General features: G+C 46.2%; 1 protein-coding gene and 1 long non-coding RNA gene across 5 annotated transcripts in view; one reads left to right on the top strand and one right to left on the bottom strand.

Annotated features, from left to right (window-relative positions):
* The window catches only part of Slc7a8 (solute carrier family 7 member 8), a 53,134-nt gene that overhangs the window by 27,718 nt on the left and 6,518 nt on the right, over window positions 1–18,898 (top strand). For all 4 annotated transcript variants that reach the window (XM_004864179.3, XM_004864177.3, XM_004864178.3 and 1 more), the window contains exons 5-9: window positions 9,870–9,995; window positions 11,891–12,044; window positions 12,602–12,725; window positions 14,278–14,381; window positions 18,304–18,400. In XM_004864179.3, coding sequence (XP_004864236.1) covers window positions 9,870–9,995; window positions 11,891–12,044; window positions 12,602–12,725; window positions 14,278–14,381; window positions 18,304–18,400 — 605 coding nt within the window. The remainder of the gene's footprint in view (window positions 1–9,869; window positions 9,996–11,890; window positions 12,045–12,601; window positions 12,726–14,277; window positions 14,382–18,303; window positions 18,401–18,898) is intronic.
* LOC147822321 (uncharacterized) overlaps window positions 1,822–18,898 on the bottom strand; it is a 50,010-nt gene continuing 32,933 nt past the window's right edge. The window contains exons 2-3 of the long non-coding RNA XR_015445794.1: window positions 15,808–15,918; window positions 1,822–2,006 (exon numbers count right to left, since the gene is read on the bottom strand). This is a non-coding gene — a long non-coding RNA (uncharacterized LOC147822321). The remainder of the gene's footprint in view (window positions 2,007–15,807; window positions 15,919–18,898) is intronic.

Raw genomic sequence — 18,898 nt, 5'->3', positions numbered from 1 at the left:
CAGCCCACACAGGCTTTAAACTGGTGGCAATCCTCCTGACTCGGCAAGATCACAAGCATGTGGCACCACTCCAGCTGTTTTGAGAGTTAAGTGTGAGCACTAGTGGCCCTCAGAGTTGGGTTATAACTGAACCATCTGGGGAACTTTGCAGTCTGGGTCCAGGTTTACAGACCTCAACGAACACACACAGAGGCCATAAGCCTTCCAGTCCAAGGACCACCAGACGTCCTGCACCCACCCTCGTCCTCCAAGACTGGACACGATGGAGAATCACACAAACTTTGCTATGCAGTGCAGCCCCAACACCATCTGCCTTGTTCTGTGTCTGGGCACTGGCCCTGAGAACTGGGAGTAAGATAACAAGAACTGTTTAGACCTAGGGTGGAAAAGTCATGAGTAGGATGAAAATGAGGCTCCCCTAGGTGGCACAGCAGGACATTCCTGGATTTCTGGGTGTCTTCATTTTCTCTTCTCCCCCACCCCAACCTGCTCAGGAGTCATGTTTAGCTAATGCTGAAGAGAGAACTCTTCAGCTCTTGGAAAATGCTGAGTGAGGTGTTCAGGCTCCTTGGCCGAACTCAGTGCTGGATGGTGATTCAGCAGAACTCCGAGTCTAGCAGCTGGCAATGGAGGAGAGGGAAGGGTAAGAGGGGAGGGGACGGGCAGCATGGGCAGGAGCTTAGCTGAAAAAGTCCAGGACTGGGTACTTCTCTGCACCCCTTTCCTCCAGTGGTTGTCCTTGGAGAACAGTGGCCCTTCCAGAAACTCATAGCATCTCTTCTTCAGAGAGGCTTCTGAGCCTTTTAAAAGGTTGTCAGTGCTTCTAGATGAGAAGAGAAAATGTTACTCTCCTGAGATAGGCAAGACCTACTTCAAAACCAAACTCACCATTGTGTACTTTGTAGACGCCAGGATCAAAGCATAATTTATGAAGAAAGCCGCTTTGATTTTTTTTTTTTTGTCGCTGTTGCTTTGTTTTGATGTTTTTGTCTTTCACCAGTCAAGCTATTTACATGTATAACTTCCCCAGTTAAGTTATATTACATGTACAATAACACAAATCTTTGTTTTAGATAGGCAGGATGCCTGAAGGCTATATGCGGCCCCTCGCCCATATGAAAAATGTCATGGCCCTGCGGGGAGTAGGAAAGGAGCCTAGGAGGGTTCTAGGAAGCTGCCTGCCTCCCACTCCTAGCCCATCTCCCCCCAGACCTCTCTGAGGTCGCTGAGGAAGGATGGTTGAGTCTGGCCAGCAGCTTATGTGGGCACAACTGGACTCTTGTCGGGGCCTCGGGTTGTGTACCGTTAGAACTCACAAGGCTGGGTTTTTTCTTGGTCTGTCAGTGCCTCCTGGCAGCCTCCTATGTCTGGAAGCAGACGAGGTTACACAGCCCAAACCCAAGCCGCTTTTCCATAATTAGAAACACGTGCCCGGTTGCTCCCACTTGCTGCCCGGGAGCTGGGCCAGCCTATGGGGAGCCACGCCTGGCCACACCCCTCGGCGCGGCCTGGAAACACAGGCCTATCTCAGGGGCGTCACCTTGCCCCCTTGCTGCAGCCCTAGAGCCAGGGATCTGGGGGTTGCTGGCCAGAGGGAAGCAGGAGGCAGAGAATTGCACGCCCCAGCAAAAGGTGAGACTCAGAAGCCAGCCTTTCTGGCAGGTGAAATTTATGGCTGTTTGAAAGAGAAGGCACCTCATCCCAGAAAGGTGCTTGTTTTGAAGTTGTGGAGAGGAACAAGGCGTTCTGATTTCTACAAACTGGCGTCACCGTTTCCTTCTTCAGCTGCTTTCTGCATAGCGCGTTGCCTCTTTTTCTGTATCCTGGCCCTCTCTCTTTAGTCCTCTTTCAAGCTCTTTTCCGCTGTCATTTGTCCTGTTCTGCCCCTTCTTTCCTCGTTCCTGTTGTATCTGATGCTCCTTTCCCTCTCTTCTTCACCATGTGTCTTTATGGACTTCTGCCTGTCTGCACATGTTCCTCCCCTTCTCCAGTCTGTTTTCATTTCCCTAAAAAGACCGGGAGAGGATTCATTCTGGAAATGCAGAAGAAAAACAAGCCTTTTCTAGCTACTTCAAGCCCACTCCTGAAAAGGGTATGAACCAGCTAGACCAAGAATTCCAAACAGAGTGCACCAAGTTCAGGGGAAATATTTGATTCTGACATGGATAAGGGACGAGTACAAGGCAGAGACACAAGTTATCCTGTGGGAAATGCTTTTCTAAACCCTGGGGGTGGATGATGGGCGAAATTCTTGGTTTCTGAGAAGCAGCCATCTTAAGTCTTCTGCTTGGAGGATAGGGCGGAGCTGTTAATTTAGCATACTTTGCCTAATAAATTTCTTTCCCTGGAAGGAGGGGTTCTTATCTATTTTTATTTTGACTTTTATCTTGCTTCCTGTAGTTTCCTTTACATTTCTAAGATTAGCTGCATGTATTTGAATTAACTCAACTCCATTATGTGAGCTTCCTTTTATCCAGCCGATTATATTTTAGGCTGTTTTTACAGGCTAACTAAACCATCTATTATACCAGTACTCCATTGCTTTCTGTTAAAATATTAGCCCATAGGTCCCTAATCCACCCACCCCAGCCATGTAATCCATCCTTGAAACTTCCTAAATAAAGAATTGCTTATGGTAGTGGTTCATTAATGTTCTATTTCAAAATGGACTAGAGATGTTAATTTTAAATTGCCTCTTTATAGTCTATACTATAGTGAAGTAAAAAATTCCCCCCAAAATATTGTTCCTAGTCTTCCCTTACAAAACATATAAGCCCTTAACTCCATGTCCCTCACCACCTGCTGAGTCAGGTTGGGTTGACTCAGCCTAGTGAAATCACAGGCTTGGCCAAAGTACCTAGTGTTACCCACTACAAAGTAGTGTCCTGTATGACCACTCTATACCCTGTGACTTGCAAAATGATCTCAGATGCAGGACTCTTAAAATAATCTCTTGGCTTTCCATCTTTTTTTTTTTTTTTTTTTTTGGCAGTACTGGGAATTGAACCCAGGGCCTGGTGCATAATAGGCAAGTGCTTTAGCACTGAGCTACACCCCCACCCCCATCTTGATTCCTCTCAGGATCTTTGATTGTAGCCTTTGGTTCACAAAATTAGGAGAGGAATAAAATTATAGGGATAAAAAACAAAGGAATCAGGGCTGGGGATTTAGCTCAGTGGTTCCACCATCTGCCTCGAAAGCAAAAGGACCAGAGTTCGATCCCCAGTACTGGAAAAAAAAACAACAACAAAGGAATCATGCCTGGAACATCCTGGCACTCTATCCACCATGCAAGACACTTGTAACAGTCTGGACCCTGTGTTCATATGTGAGTTTGGGCTGTATGTGGGGCCTGAAGTTGTACGGAATATGGAGGAGATTGGAAAACAATTTGGGATTAGGAGAGAAGCTGGGTGTAGTGGCACATGCCTGTAATCCCAGCACTCAGGAGGCTGAGGCAGGAGGATCACCATGAGTTTGAGGCCAGCCTGGACTACATAGTAAATTCTAGGCCAGCCTGAACTACACAGGGAGACCCTATCTCAAAAACACTAAAAAAGGGCTGGGGATTTAGCTCAGTGGTTTCGCCTCCTGCTGCACAAGCACAAGGACCCGAGTTCGATCCCTGGTACCAAAAAAAAAAAAACGGGGGGGGGGGAGAGATACTGTGTCTTTCTTCCGACATTTTTCTAAAAGGAGGAGAGAGGAAGAGCATTGCTAGAGTTGCAGGGCAAGCTTGCTTGTTACTGTGTTGAGTCACCAAGAGGAGGGAGAGGAGGTAGTGGCACTCTAGCTATAGGACCCCAGCCAGGGGTAGAGAGCTTGGAGAGTTGGGATGCTGTCAGGTGGTATGTAAGTGTGCCAACCGCATTAGCACATTGTTGACCTCACCTTCATGACCCACTTCTAGGGAGTCCCTCTTCCTCCCTCCTCCTGGTGTCCTGCAAGAACCGTGGATAGACACTCCCCCTGGGATCTGAGTGTATGTTGCCTGGTTGTTCTGGTTTTGTTTGTGCTTTTTGGTGCTGTGATGGAACCCAGGGCCTCATGCATGCTAAGAAAATATTCTACCTCTGAGCTACATCCCCAGCTCCTCCTGGTTGCTCTTTAAAAGCTCTTCTCTTGAAGGATATGCCCCTGCCTTCTTGTCTTTCTGTGTGATGTCTGGCCCTGTATTTCCTGTTGCTAATGTAACAAATTATAACAACCCCAGTGGCTTAAAACTGCCCATATTTATCATCTTATATAGGACTGGAGGTCAGAAGTCCTAAGCTGAGGTATCCACAAGGCTATGTAGCACTGGAGGCTCTGGAAAAGTTGTTTCCTTGCCTTTTTCAGGGACCTCCTTCTGTCTTCAAAGCCGGACATAGCGTTTTCAAATCAGTCTCTCTTTATCCTCCTCACTCTCTGCATCATCACCTCTCATTCCTAAGTCCTGGCTCCCTCTCATAAAGACTGCTGTGATTACATTGGGTTCACCCAGATAATCTAGGATAAGCTCCCCATCTCCAGATCCTTAGCCGAATCACATATGCGCAGTTCTTTTTGCATATTCACAAATCCCCAGAGATTAGAAAGTTGACATCTTTGGAATGGCTATTATTCTGCCTTCCAAAGTCCTCATGAGATCTGTTGTCATCATCCTGGGGAGGAAGTGAGGGAAAGGCTTCTGGGATACCCGGGGATCAAAGTCTGGGGATCAAGGTTGAAGGGGGCTGAGGGCACTTTCTCTATGGGGAACAGGACTTGCCCACCCGCTCCAGGGTGAGGACAGGAACTCTGCATCTCTCTCCTGATCCCAAAGCTTTGCCAAGGCAGGCAGGGTTGAGTCCATCCCTCCCTACTTCATGATTGAGAGGCCCCAGGCTCTGGGCAGGGCACTAGATTTCTGAGTTCTGAATTTCCCACCTCCTGCTTGCTTCATTCTTTACGTCTCTCCTGTCACCCTGATGTTGAATTCTTCATTCTGGGTGGATTAATTAATTAGTCCTTGTCTTCACCCATTGTCTTGTTCCATCTTTTTTAAATTTTGTCTTCTTGATTGTCTTTGTAGCTTACATTTATTTTTTGTTTTTTGTTTTTTGGGTTTTTTTGGTACCAGGGATTGAACTTGGGTCCTTGAGCTTGTGGGGCAGGTGGCAGAACCACTGAGCTAAATTCCTGGCCCCATTTTCAACTTATGTTTTACCTAAGAAACAAAAAAGAAAGGGAGGAAAAAATGCTCAAAAGGTACAAAGAAGGATGGAATTCTATGGGGACCTAGAGAAGTGGCACCCATTCCCACAGCTAGATGATAAAGGACAAGAACCAGAGCCGTACTTTTCATTTTGTCTAGCTGGACCAAAATTATAAGACTCATGTTGCTAGAGTCTTCTCCTATAGGATGACCCTAGACTGAGTAAGGGGCTCCTAATGGACACCCTTCACTTGCACAAATAGCTCCACTGTCACATTATTTTATGGTCATCTCTTAGCTCACCCATCTCACCCACTGTGCTGCCCACTCTCTCAGAGCAGTGACTTTGTCTAACTTATGACTTCCCCACATTCCAGAGTGCCTAGCACAGGTACACACTGTATACATGACGGATGGATGGACGGACAAGTGAGTGGGTGGGTGGGTGAGTGAATAGATGGATGGATGGATGGATGGATGGATGGATGGATGGATGGATGGATTGATGGATGGAAACCCTCATGTTTCAAGCTACAGTAGCCAATGGTCCTCATCTACAGTCCCCATCTTCCTTCAGGTCACTAGATTTCAGCTACGCAAAATTCGGGGTCTAGCTGAAGGCTGGGGGGACCATACTCTTTAGCAACAGAGGGGGTGCTGGGTAGCAGATAGGCAGCAATAGGCTTCCTGAACAAGGCAGGGCTTGGCGAGCACCCAGGAAGTATTGCCTACACTTTCTGACCTTTCCTCCCTGGGTGGAAGCTCAGGTTTCAGCTGCTGTGTGGAAGCTGTACCAAAGACTGAAAGTACACTATCTCCCCGCCACCAGCTGCCACAGCCTAGCTTCAGGGAGAAGGCTGAGACCTGAGAAGGCTGGAGCCCGCAGCCATTGTTCTGAGGAGATCAGGGGTCATAGGCAGCCTGCCTGTCTCTACCTTAGTCTCAGAATTTCTTTTGATTTCTACAAGATTCCTATGAGGGTGAAAGGTTAAATATTAGTCAAAGGCTGAATTCTTGTGAAGTCCATAGAGATAAGGCCAGCTAAAACAGAAAACACCAGCAGCAAGGCCACCTGAAAAATGTCCCTATCTTTCAGACATCCCAGTCACCCTGGGAATACCATGGAGCCAACAGAGGAGGCTTTCTGCTTGCCTTGACAAGGACAGTCTTTTTTTTTGTTCCAGGGATCAAACTCTGGACCTTGTGCTTGCGAGGCAGGCGGCAGAACCACTGAGCTAAATCCCCGGCCCTGACAAGGCCAGTCTTGTAAAGAGGGGATAATGTTTTCTATCCCAGCACATGGTGGAAGTGGCTACATTCTTCCTTTTACTTGAGGCAAGAGACATTTCTTTGAGTTTTGCTACTCTGCCCCTTTTTTCCTCAAGCATTTTCTTGTCATCTCCTTCCTATGCCCTTCTCCCCTTGGTGAAAGAGGATTTTCTTTTCTGAGGTCAAGATCCTGTTACTTATTCTGTAATCCTTACCCATCCCCAAGCCACCTGGGTTTTGTTTTCTCATCTTTCTTTTGTAAATCAGTCTCCTCTATCCTTCCCTTGTTATTGCTTGTGTCTGCCTGAATTCCTGGGTAGAGGGGCCCAGCCTTGTACCCAGCATGACTCGGGGCCCTGGGGAGCTGAGGTCACAGCCCCAGCGGTTGTGGTGATTTTGGTTGGATCATCACCAGGCACATGATCTTTACTGAATTGAGTAAGATAACCAAGTGTGTATTATTAGGATGTCTCTGTCCATCTGGAACATTTGAGTATTTACAAAATGTTCTCCCTGTTCAGGCACTTAAAATCCTTGCTCTCACAACATGTTTTGATTCTCCGTATATGACAACATCTTGCATAGCAGCTCCTCTACCAGGAGACAAGAGATTCTGCTTTTGAAGTCAGTCTTTGTGTTGATTCTGTGAAAATTTCCTCTTTTGGTTCCATGAAACAAAAGATTGTATCTCCTATCAATGAGATTCCTGAGGAGTATGGGGAGATTGGTGTGCACTGTGGAATGTGTAGATTGAGGTGAGATTGGAGGACTATAGATTGTGGCATTTCATTTTTTGTTTCGTTCTGTTTGAGGTTTTGGTTGTTGTTTTATTTTGTGTGTGTGTGTGTTTGTGTGTGTGTGTATGTGTTTTGTTTTGTTTTGTTTTGTTTTGTTTTGTTTTGTTTTGTTTGAGACAAGGTCTTGCTAAGTAGCCTAGGCTGGCCAGGAACTCACTGTATAGCCCAGCCTAGTTTCAAACTCATGATCCTCCTGCTTCAGCCTCCCAAGTACTGAGATTACAGGTACATGCCACCATTACCAACTGCATTTTATTTACTAAATATTTATTGAGTATCTACTATTTCAGGCACCAATGATATGCCCTGGGATTAAAAACATGAAAAAGTTACAGAGCCTATCCTCCTAGTCTACAAGAGGAAAAAATGAAACAGAACATTTTATTTTGTTATTTATTTATTTAGTTGGTGCTTCTGGGGATGGAACCCAGGGTCCTGTGCCTGCTGAGCTACACCCCAAGCCCCAAGATCATTTTAATACAAAGAAATAAGTACCACAATTAGATATAAACAAAGTAGTCTGGGACTCTCCTAGTTTGAAGTTTGAAAAGACAAACTTTGTACCTTGTCTATAGAATATGGCCGATGTATCTTACCTTGTACACACATTGTTAGGAATAAATAAAACTACTAAGTTTCATGAAACATGACATTTGAACTGGATCTTGAAAAGTGAAAAGTTTATCAAATGGAGATAGTGTAGAGAAGAAAACTACAGATGGACAGTAATGTCAGGACCTTCCTACCCTGCTGAAATATTCTCAGAATCAAGTGAAGTTGGAAAATACTTGAATATAAAAGTGTAGTTGATGGATAATGTATTGAAATAATTTAATCAGCCATTCAAAGTCAGAGCCCTGGAGGCTTGAGAGACAGAAATATTCTCTTGTTTTTACACATATGATGTGCACCTTTTGGGGGGGGGGTACCAGGGATCGAACTCAGAATCTTGCTCTTGCAAGGCAGACGCAGTGCCACTGAGCTAAATCCCCGGCCCTGATGTGCACCTTTTGAGTAGTAGGCTATGTCCTGGCCACCTTTTTAGGAGAGGGCCAAGCAGGGGGACTTTTTTTTCTTTATTCTCAAGCACTTCACAACCATCAGGACACTGAGAACCCCACTCCTATAGCACAGAGCTCCAGTGGATTGGTTGGACAGAGCATCAGTAAAGCAGAGACAGCCCCTCCTAGCACTTCGCCTCCAAACCTTCCCTCAGCCCACACAGGTCCTGTGTTGTTGGCATCTCGGTGGGAGCCTTGTGACTGTGAGGAGCTTAAGTTGAAAGACCCCATCCCACCAAAGAAGATATCAGATAGATGCCAAATAAACACTCATTGCTCAACATCATTAGTCATTAGAGAAATGCAAGTCAAATCCACAGTGAAATACTACACACCTAGTAGAATCACCAGATTTTTTTTTTAAACACACATTGCCAAATGGTGACAAGGATACAGAGCCACAGGAATTCTCATACGTTGCTGGAGGGAATGTAAAATTATATAGCCACTTTGAAAAGAAGTTTGGCATTTCTGATAAAGTTACGTGTATATTTATCATATGACCAGAATCCTATTTCTGGGTATTTTTTTTTTCTGGGTACTTTTTTTAATGAAGAGAAATGAAAGCCCTCTACAATCCACTTAAAGACTTGTATGCAAGTCCTTATAGAAGCTTTATCACATAATAACCCAACATTGGGATCAACCCAAATGTCCACCAGAACAGAAAAGTAACTGATGCATCGATATAATGGAATAGCATTTAACAATAAAAAGAAAGTAACTACTAATCTATGCAGCAACATGAATAGATTTCAAGGAATTACGTTCAGTTGAAGAAGCCAGACACAAAAGCTTACATAGTCTATGATTCCACTTAAGCACCATTCTGGAAAAGACAAAACTATCAGGAGAGAAATCAAATTAGTGGTTGCCAGAAATGAGGGGAGAGGATTGGCTGAGTACAGAGGAACATAACATAGAGACAACTTTCTGTGGCATTGAAAATGTTCTGTATACTGAGTGTGATAGTGATGGTGCCATTAAATATATTTATTAAATCTCATCTTTAAAAAGATGAATGTTGGGCCAGAGATTTAGCTCAGTGGTGCTACCACCTGCCTCGTAAGTGCAAGGTTCTGAGTTTGATCCCCAGTACCCAAAAAAAAAAAAAGATGAATGTTTACTAAATATAGATTATATCTGGAAAAGCTAAGTCACAAAAGAGTGCCTTCACCTCTGTGGTCCCCAAATCAGGCTCAAGAAGGTAACATCCAAGATCCACCAGCTGCTCAGGGCTCTACCTGCACAGACAGTGGTTTGAATACCAAGCCCACCCTGGTGCTCTGATGCTGATTTTACCCCTCAAGCCAGTTCTTGGCTGCTTCTGGCTTCTGGCCCTGGACAGGGCATGCTCTGACCGAGTGCTGATTTGGGGCATGTAATCCCTATTTGTAACCTATCAATGGAACCAAAGTTTCTGGCCACTGGGGCTGAGCTTATAAGACGTTTGGCTCACCTGTTAAAATCACATCATCAGGAACAAGCAGCACTTGTGTTACTGTGAAGTGGGCATCCTGCACCTCACGTGCTCCTGAGAGCACATCTGGGGCTCTGTCATTTCAGTGCTCCTCACATGGGTCAACTGTTCCAGTGTGCGATGGGCCACCCGGGTTCAAGACATCTTTACAGCTGGGAAGCTTCTGGCTCTGGCCCTGATCATCATCATGGGGGTTGTACAGATATGCAAAGGTGAGTGTCATGGGAATAAGAGGGCCCCACACAACTTTCTACCTCTTGCACATCCAGGCCCTAGGGTTTCCTGGTTCTGCCATTGAGAGAGCTCATCTTCACTTGCTTGTCAAAGGGGATGAGAAACCATCTTCACCAAGGTGGTTGAGGATAAGGAACCTCCTCCAAGGCTTGCTAAGTTTTGTCTCCCCACACTCTCCTCTAGGCTATAAAACAGCTAAGTAAAGACCCTGGACCTCTGACTCCATTGCCATTTTGCCTCAAACTTAGGGAAGCTCTGGACGTCTATCATATCTTGTCCATATCTGAAAATGGAGAACAAAAGAAGAGAATTTTCTGTGTTTCAAAAATTACTCATCTCTGCAAGAGAGAGCTCTGCATTCCTGGGGCCCCTGCCAACATTCCCCACTGGATTTGATCTTTTCCAAGGCTGTCTGTACTTGGTTTCCATGGGACCCATGGCACACAAGGCTCTGCTCAGCATCACTGCCTCACAGAAAATCAGATGAGAGAGAGAGAGAGAGAGAGACCTCCCACCTGCCCGTGGGCCCCGAAGGCAGTGGGGAGAATTTGAAAGTTTTGTTCAAGAAACAAGTTATTGCTACATAATGTGCCTCCTTATTTTAATCCATTGGATTAAGTCAGTTGGCAGGTTATTTGTTTCAGGAATTAAAACTTAAGGAAACCACTGTGCTATCTTTTCAGAGATAGTGAGTTCCTCCTAATCTGTTCTCAATCCTTTCTCCTGATCACACTAATCTCCTTATTTCCTGTCCAAATGCTTGGTTACAGATTAATAAATATTGTTAGTTACACTATATCTCATCACAATCTCAACAAGATTCCCTTCTAGTAGTGCCAGGAATGGAACCCAGGGCCTCATACATGCGAGGCCATTGCTCTACCACTGAGCTATATACCTGCAGCCCAGCACCCTATTTTGAGGGCACACTGTATGCAAGACACTGTGCTAAGTACTGAGAATCTAATTTCAAGGCTCTTTACTAAAGGGCCCTGAAATCAGACCAAACACACCCCTTAAAAAGAAATAGAATACAGACAAAACAAGCAAGACAAGCTGGAACTAATATAACATAGAAGCTTCTGTCCGAACGGGTTGTTCTTCATGCTTTCTTCATGGAAATGGACAAATTTAAATATCAGGGAAGGTGGTCAGGAGACTGCAAGTGACTCCAGTCTTGTATTTCCAAAGCCCAGCAAGACACCCGCCCGCCACCACCCCACCCCACCGTGTACTATGGCCAATCCTTCCAAGTAACTTTACCCTTTAAAAAAGGAACACTAGGGCCGGAGATTTAGCTCAGTGGTTTTGCACCTGCTGGGCAAGTGCAAGAACCTGAGTCCAATTCCCAGTATCAAAAAATAAATAAATAAACAAACAAACAAATAAATAAATATAAAAAGAAACACTGCCATGTACAAGAACGTAATAGCCTCAGTTAATGTAAACATTATATGCCATAACATGAGCTAAGACAGATAATATCAACGAGAATGAAAAATGGGCTAGGGGAATTGGTAGAAGAGTGAGGGAGGTGGAGAGAAGGGGAAGGGGATTTAAAAAAAAAAAACAAGCTGTGGTATGTACATCTAACCACTCCCCAAGATGATTGTAAACTGCATGAACTGCAAACATGTATAATAAAACTAAAAATGTTTAAAAAGATACACTTCAGAACTGTGCATTGAACTTGAACCCTCGCTGGGCTTATGGTTACCAGGTACTGGGAGATCCCTAGAAGTGGATTTCCCTGCTCCATTTACCCCTGCTTCTCCAGTAGGGTGAGTTCACTAGAGACCAAACAGAGCTGGCAGGGAGGGAGCTGCTGAGCCTAGACTTTCTCTGAGCAGCATCCTACCCATTGTATCCACAGGAGAATACTTCTGGCTCGAGCCAAAGAATGCATTTGAGAATTTCCAAGAACCAGACATCGGCCTTATCGCATTGGCTTTCCTTCAGGGCTCCTTTGCCTATGGAGGCTGGAACTTTCTTAATTATGTGACTGAGGAACTTGTTGACCCCTACAAGTGAGTTGATATAGCCCAGTTCTTCCCCTCACCCTTGAAAGCCCATAACACTTCATGCTGGAAAAGGGAGCGTATGTGCTCTACCCACTTCTCAGCCCCCATCCTGACCCTGCTCTGGTCTCTCCTGACATAACAGTTCATTTCTCAGGAACTTAAAACATTTGCCATCCACCCTGCCAGGAGGGGAGAAAGGGTCCTGTGACTGTCCCAGAGCAGGTTAAAAGCGGAAAACTGCTAGATAACCCCACTGCCTTAGCAAATGACCTGTGTTTCACAAGGCCTCTGGGCATCCTGTTTGCAGGACAGGTCAGTTCTTATGTCTTGAGGCAGATGGAAAGGTAGAGATCTGGGTCAAAAAGACATCAGCAGGTATGGAATGTATTTCCAGCCAGAGCTGTTTCATTACCTTTAAATTATTCTGCCCTGATTAGATAAAGCCCACCTCCTAGGTACAGAAAGCACCACTCAGGTGCAAAGCAAGGCTACCCTCATACAGACCCCTCGCCAAAGCAGCATCCCAGACACAGGCCTCCTTCTCACCTCCTCTCCCTCTACAGGAACCTTCCCAGAGCCATCTTCATCTCCATCCCACTGGTCACATTTGTGTATGTCTTTGCCAATGTCGCGTATGTTACTGCAATGTCCCCCCAGGAGCTGCTGGCATCAAACGCAGTCGCTGTGGTAAGAAAACAAACCCAGAATGGTGACATAGATTTGCCTGTTTAGTCCCACTCACTTTTCCCTGATCCATGAGCTTGTGGAATTGGAAATCATCCCAAGTCCTCAGTGCAGAATCCATGTGTGTCCTCAACATGGGATTCTCAAGTGTCCAGGAGCAAACTGATGGCTGGTTATACCCAGAGCAGCTACCATGCAGAACTGAGTGGTTACTACTGAATCTGTACAGCCTAAGAAGCCAAAATATGTAGTATCTGACTCTTTACAGAGCAAGTCTGCTGGCTGCTGACGTAGTGCACTTTAAACTCTGACTGTGAGGCTTGTGTAAAGGAGACAGGCTGCTCCTCACAAAGACAGAACCTTGCACAGGGCACACCATTTCTCTCCACCTCTGTTTCCTCTCTGGGAACCGAGAAGCTGACTGCTCATCAGGGAAAAGTGGGTGCTGGTAAGCAGTTCAGAATTGGAGTAGTTTGTGTTCTTTGGGGAAGATCATGCAGATCCAAGGGGCTGGGGTCCTGGATATCTGAGGAAAGCCTAGGAGCCAGGCTGCTCCCTCACCTGGCTTCAGTCTGGGCTACGACCCCACCCTGCCAGACAGTGCCGTCACTGAGGTCATCTCTAAGAACATGAAGAAAGCACCCTGCCATCCCCCGTGGCAGCACCCATGTTCCTATGACCAACAGCCTTCTCTAGCAGGACAGCTATTTTAGACAACTCCCCAGCTGTGTGCTGTAAAACTGGCTCAGAGTGTACAGAGAAGGCTAGTCCCCTGCGTTTTATAATTCCTGGGTCCATGAAGATTTATCTATAGATTTACAGCCTTGGCTTTCTCAACTGTAGTAGTGACTGGTTAAAAATTCTTATCCTGTGAGTTAAGAATCATGCATGTTTTACAGATGAGAAACTGAGCCTAAAAATTATAAACCCCAGCACTCAGGAGGCTGAGGCAGAAAAACCATGAGTTCAAGGCCAGCCTAGACTACGCAGCAAGAGCCTGTCTGAAGAATATAACAACAACAACAATAATAATAATAATAACTACAAACCTGGGGCTGAAGATGTTGCCCTGTAGTTGCCTAGCATGCAACAGGCCCTAGGTTCAGTTACTCGGAAGCACTGGGGCAGGACATTTACAAGCCTTGCTCAAGGGGGAGCTAGGATTTGGACTGAGATCTGCCTGATTCACAAGTGTGGAGAAATTATGTTGGGTACTTGGGGCCTGGGTTTACACCACTTGGCCCCCAACCCTGGGCCCTCCTCTTCCTGGGTGTATGATCTGAGGTGAGCCACTTGATCACTGTTGCCACAGTTCCCTCATCCCTAAAACAAGGATAATAAATGTTAGCTAATTAATGTTAACATGAGCAGCATAATGCTCTTCAGTTACTTTCTCAGAGCCTGTGCCGTCATCACCATGGACACAGCGGTGCAGGCAGGGGCTGAGAGAATCAGCAGTGGGGCCGGGAGACAGGTGCTCCAGCAGAGATGAGCAAGCTGAAGATGAGGAGTGCTGCTCACCTTTTCCACTTCCGCTTTTGTTTTTCCCTCCCAGACTTTTGGAGAGAAGCTTCTAGGGGTCATGGCCTGGATCATGCCCATTTCAGTTGCCCTGTCCACATTTGGAGGAGTTAATGGATCTCTCTTCACTTCCTCCCGGTGAGTGCTGCCTGGGCCCTTCCCCAGCTGGGGCAGCTCTGCTGTGTGCATTGCTCCATGTGTCTGTGGTGGGCTTGTCTGTGTCTGCAGGGGCCTGTGGGTCTGGCCTCCCATGAGTGTTCTGGAACCAGACTGCATGTAGGATGGGTTCACCCTGGATGTCCTGAGAATGCAGGGCTCCTCCCCACTCAACAGGCAGCCGCTGTCATCCACCACGAGGCTCAGGTGGAGAACATGAAGTGAGAGGTTGGAGAAGAGTGGAAAGTATTTGTCAGTGAAAGCCTTTCAGCCACAGTCTCCACCCCAGAACTCTCTGGGAACCCAGAAGCATGAGTGTACCCTAGACCCCCTCATTCTTGCTCCACACATCCAGAGATCTGCTCCCCTTACCCTGCCCCCATATCCCTTCCTGCCACTTCCAGAATGTTCTCTCGAAGCCATCAGATAGATACTGGATGATTTCCACATATGTGGTCCAAGGAGACCACCCAGGTTCTTAGAAAGCCCCTTGCCCTTGGGGCACAGCCCCACTCAACTACTTCCAAGGCCACCTGTCACATTAAGGGGGAATTCCTGTGAAATGACAATGGACTACCATGTTTTCAGGAGTTAAGGCAGCAAAGAGGAAATGTGTATGTCCTCTGGGCCCAGAACCCTAAGAGATGCATCCACAGCAACCTCATGTGCCTGTTACACAGGAGCCCTGGCCACCTGGAGGCCCCAGTAGAAGGCGAGCAGTGGAAGATGAGTGACTCGGGAGGCTCCCTTGGACCTATGGAGGAGAGTGGCCACAGTAGCATTAGACTGGGCTTTGTCCCTCAGGCAGGCCATGCCACGGTCTGTGTGCATGTGGTCTAGCTGCATGTGCATGCAGGAGACAGTGGCGTGTGGTATGCTCAGCCTCTGATTCAGAGGCTCGATCTCACCCACCCAGCTTCCTCTGCTCATCTTCCGGTGCCTTCTTTCTTTCCTCCTCTGTCCTCACTTCCACTCTGTTATGTTCTGGGGTGTGGAAGAGGTGATCCTTCCTAGGAGTCAAAGTGTGTGCGGGTATGTATTATGCTAAATGCCATTGTCTCCTCCATTGTCAGCTGGGCAAGGATTGTTTCTTTTGAACTTGACACTTGCAAGTGCTATTGGACAAATACACTTGGTCCTGGCTGCATTTGGAGGAGGGATGTGGATGCAGGACCCTGGCTGTGTACATGTGAAGGCCCACAGAGTACCTGAGCTCAGTCTGGTGCATGAGGCTGCACTAAGGAGAGTAACATGGGAGAGGGGCAGGGATATGTGCATCTGCATGAACTACCTGTAGTGACACTGCCTCAGGTAGTTCATGAGGGGGCCACTGCTTATGGATATTGGAGCCAGTCCCCACTTGGAGCCGGTCCCCACACTTTGGACACACTGCCATTATTCCACGTACCAATTACAAAGTAAGTGGCAGTTCTCCTCAGAATTCCCAGCATGCTACTAGTACGCCTTTCTGTCCTCATCACACCGTCTTCTTTCTCTCTTCCCATAGGTGCTTCTTTCCCTAGAAAAAAGAAAAAGTGGTCTATTTTGCACTAATATGTAAATGACAACAATTTATAGTATTTTCTCTTGGAAGAGGGAAAAGGAAATGGTTCTTTGTGTGTGTGTGTTGGAAATAGAGTCAAGGCCTTGCACTGAGCTATACCCCGGCCCTTTTTATGTTTTTTTTATTTTGAGATGAGGTCTTGAACTTGTGATCCTCTTGGCTCAGCCAAGTAGCTAGATTACAGGCATCTACCACCATGCCCAGCAAAGGGCTAGCTGCTTTTCGTGTTATAATTTCCGTATCTTTTTTCTTTTCATATGTGTGTGTGTATTTATGTATGTACTGAGGATCTGCAAAATTTTTGAGACAGGGTCTTGCTACATAGTCCACACTGGTCAGCCTCTTGAGTGCTGGAGTTATAGGCATGCGCCACCACATCTGGCTTATTCTCATTCATTCTCCGCCCCACTCCCACCCCCATTTTGGGTTTGTTTTTTTGAGACACAGTTTCACTATACAGATCAGGCTGATCTTGAACTTGTGGTGACTCTGCCTCAGCCTCCCAAGTGCTGGAATTACAAGTGTGCACCATCATGCCCAGCCAATTTCTCTCTTTAAAAATAACTTTTAGAGGGGCTGGGGACTTAACTCAGTGGTTTCGCCGCCTGCTGCAAGCGCAAGGACCCGAGTTCAATCCCCAGCACCAAAATAAATAAATAAATAAAAATAACTTTTAGAATTGGGCATGGTGGCCCATACCTGTAATCCCAGCATTGGAGCAGCACTTGAGGGGAGGCTGAGGCAGAAGGATTGAAAGTTCAAGGCCAACCTGGGCTACATAGTGAGTTCAAGACCAGCCAGGGACTACATGGCAAGACCCTATCTCGGCCTGTTTTTATTTTATTTTTTTAAATTTATTTTTTAGGTACCGGGGATCGAACTCGGGTCCTTGCACTTGCGCAGCAGGTGGTGAAACCACTGAGCTAAATCCCCGGCCCCCATTTTATTTTATTTTATTTTATTTTTGAGAGAGAAGGTCTTGCTAAATTGCCCAGGCTGGACTTGATGGATGCCCAGGATGGACTTCCCGTCCTCCTGCCTCAGTCTCCCAGAGGTGTGTGCCCCCACACCTGGTAATAACAAGACTTTTAGATATCAATATCCTAGTTGTGATATTGTACTATAACCTTGCAGTGTCCTGATGGAGGAGACTGAGTAAAGGGTATATAACATCTCCCTGTGTTATTTTTTTTACAACTATATGTGAATTTTTTTCTCAAAATAAAAAGTTTAATTTTTAAAAAAGGTTTAAAAATAACTGTCCTGGTTATAAATGTCCTATTTTAGGGGCTGGGATAATAGTTCAGTGGTAGAATTCATGTGTAGTGTGCACAGGACCCTGGACTCAATCCCCAGCACCAAAAAAAATTATTGTTCTATAAAGTATGAGGGAGGAAATTAAAGCTACTCATAACTCCACCATCCAGGATTTTAGTGAAGCATTTTAGTGTATTTTTACATGCTCATAAAAAATTGTCAATAAATTAGAATCACAGAGTCTTCATTTAACATTATATTATGAGCATCTTCTCATGTAATCAATTCTTTTCAAAAACATTGATGAGGCTTCATCATTTTCCATCTATGGAGAGACCATACTTTATTTAATCAGTCTCATCCTTTTAAGCATTTAGGATATTTCCATTTTTTTCCTACCATCTCTGTATATATACTTTTCACCAACTCTATTTATTCCTTTGGGTTGGCTTCTTGGGAACAGAATAAGTAGCCCTGAAGGTATACATTTTAAGTACAATTTACACACAATAATATGAATAGAGCATAGTGTTCAACTGGATGAGTTCGACAATTTCAGGGAGCCATGTAACTGCTACCCAGGACATCTCCACTTTTCCCTCAGGTTCCCACCTGCGCGTGAGCACACATACACACACACACACACACACAGACACACAGCTGCACCTAATCTCTGAGTACCATGAGAAACGTTCAGACTTCTCCATGTGTAGTTCACTCCAGCGTTTCAGGGAGTCTGTACCCCTGGAGGGTAGCAAGACACATTTGTACAGGGATGAAGGCTCTAGGAGAGGGGCTGTTCCTACAGCCTTCCAGACACTGTGGGTGACAGAGTAACAGTGCCCCAAGCCAGCCAGACCCTGCACAGTGTCTCCACCAGCCCAAGATCTCCCCACCTATCCACTGGCCACCTCTGGTTTGCCTGTGCCTGCGTTAGGATGAGGGGGCTTCCAGGTGTGCACGCGAAGGTGGGCGCTGCCTGGAGGAGGGTGCTGCTGTGTGGATGGAGGTGGGTGTGGAGGAGGAGCCCTGGCTTGGTGGCCTGTGGGCTGTTCCCAGCTGACCTGCTCTTTTTCCTGCCAGGCTATTCTTTGCTGGAGCCAGAGAAGGCCACCTTCCCAGCGTGCTGGCCATGATACACGTGAAGCGCTGTACGCCAATCCCAGCCCTCCTCTTTACAGTAAGGGTCCCATGTGCACCCTCCCTCTCTTTACACTCCACTGGTGCTTCACCCTTCCCACACATACCCTGCCACCCTTCTGGTCGGCCCTACTTTTCCTGGGCCTTAGGTAATCTGGCAGATGGATTCACTAGCCTTATCAATATCAAGAGCTATAATAAGGAAAGACCCTGAGTCCAAAACACCTGAAGCTCTCAGCCTGGCTCATTTTCATTCTCCCACCCTTTGGGAACAGACTGAAGTGACCACCTCATAAAGACACAGCCATCCCCTGGACCTTCCTGGTGCCTGTAACCACAGGGGTACAGCTTTGGGCCTCTGCTCCTGGCTGTTCAAGGAACACCCACCTCTCCCCCTCCCAACTTCTTGCCCAGGACACTGTGCCAGTCTCCTGAGAAATGTGATTGAAATAAATTTGGCATTGAGGGTACAGCAAATAAGAGATATCATAAAAAGAGGAAGACCAATAAAACTAAAGGTAGAGAAAAAGAAATTTGA

Source organism: Heterocephalus glaber, unplaced genomic scaffold (genome assembly GCF_053883595.1).
Source record: "Heterocephalus glaber isolate CG9 unplaced genomic scaffold, H.glaber_assembly_v1.0 deba00001662, whole genome shotgun sequence".
Taxonomy (NCBI): domain Eukaryota; kingdom Metazoa; phylum Chordata; class Mammalia; order Rodentia; family Bathyergidae; genus Heterocephalus; species Heterocephalus glaber.
This window is presented reverse-complemented; position numbering and strand designations above follow the sequence as displayed.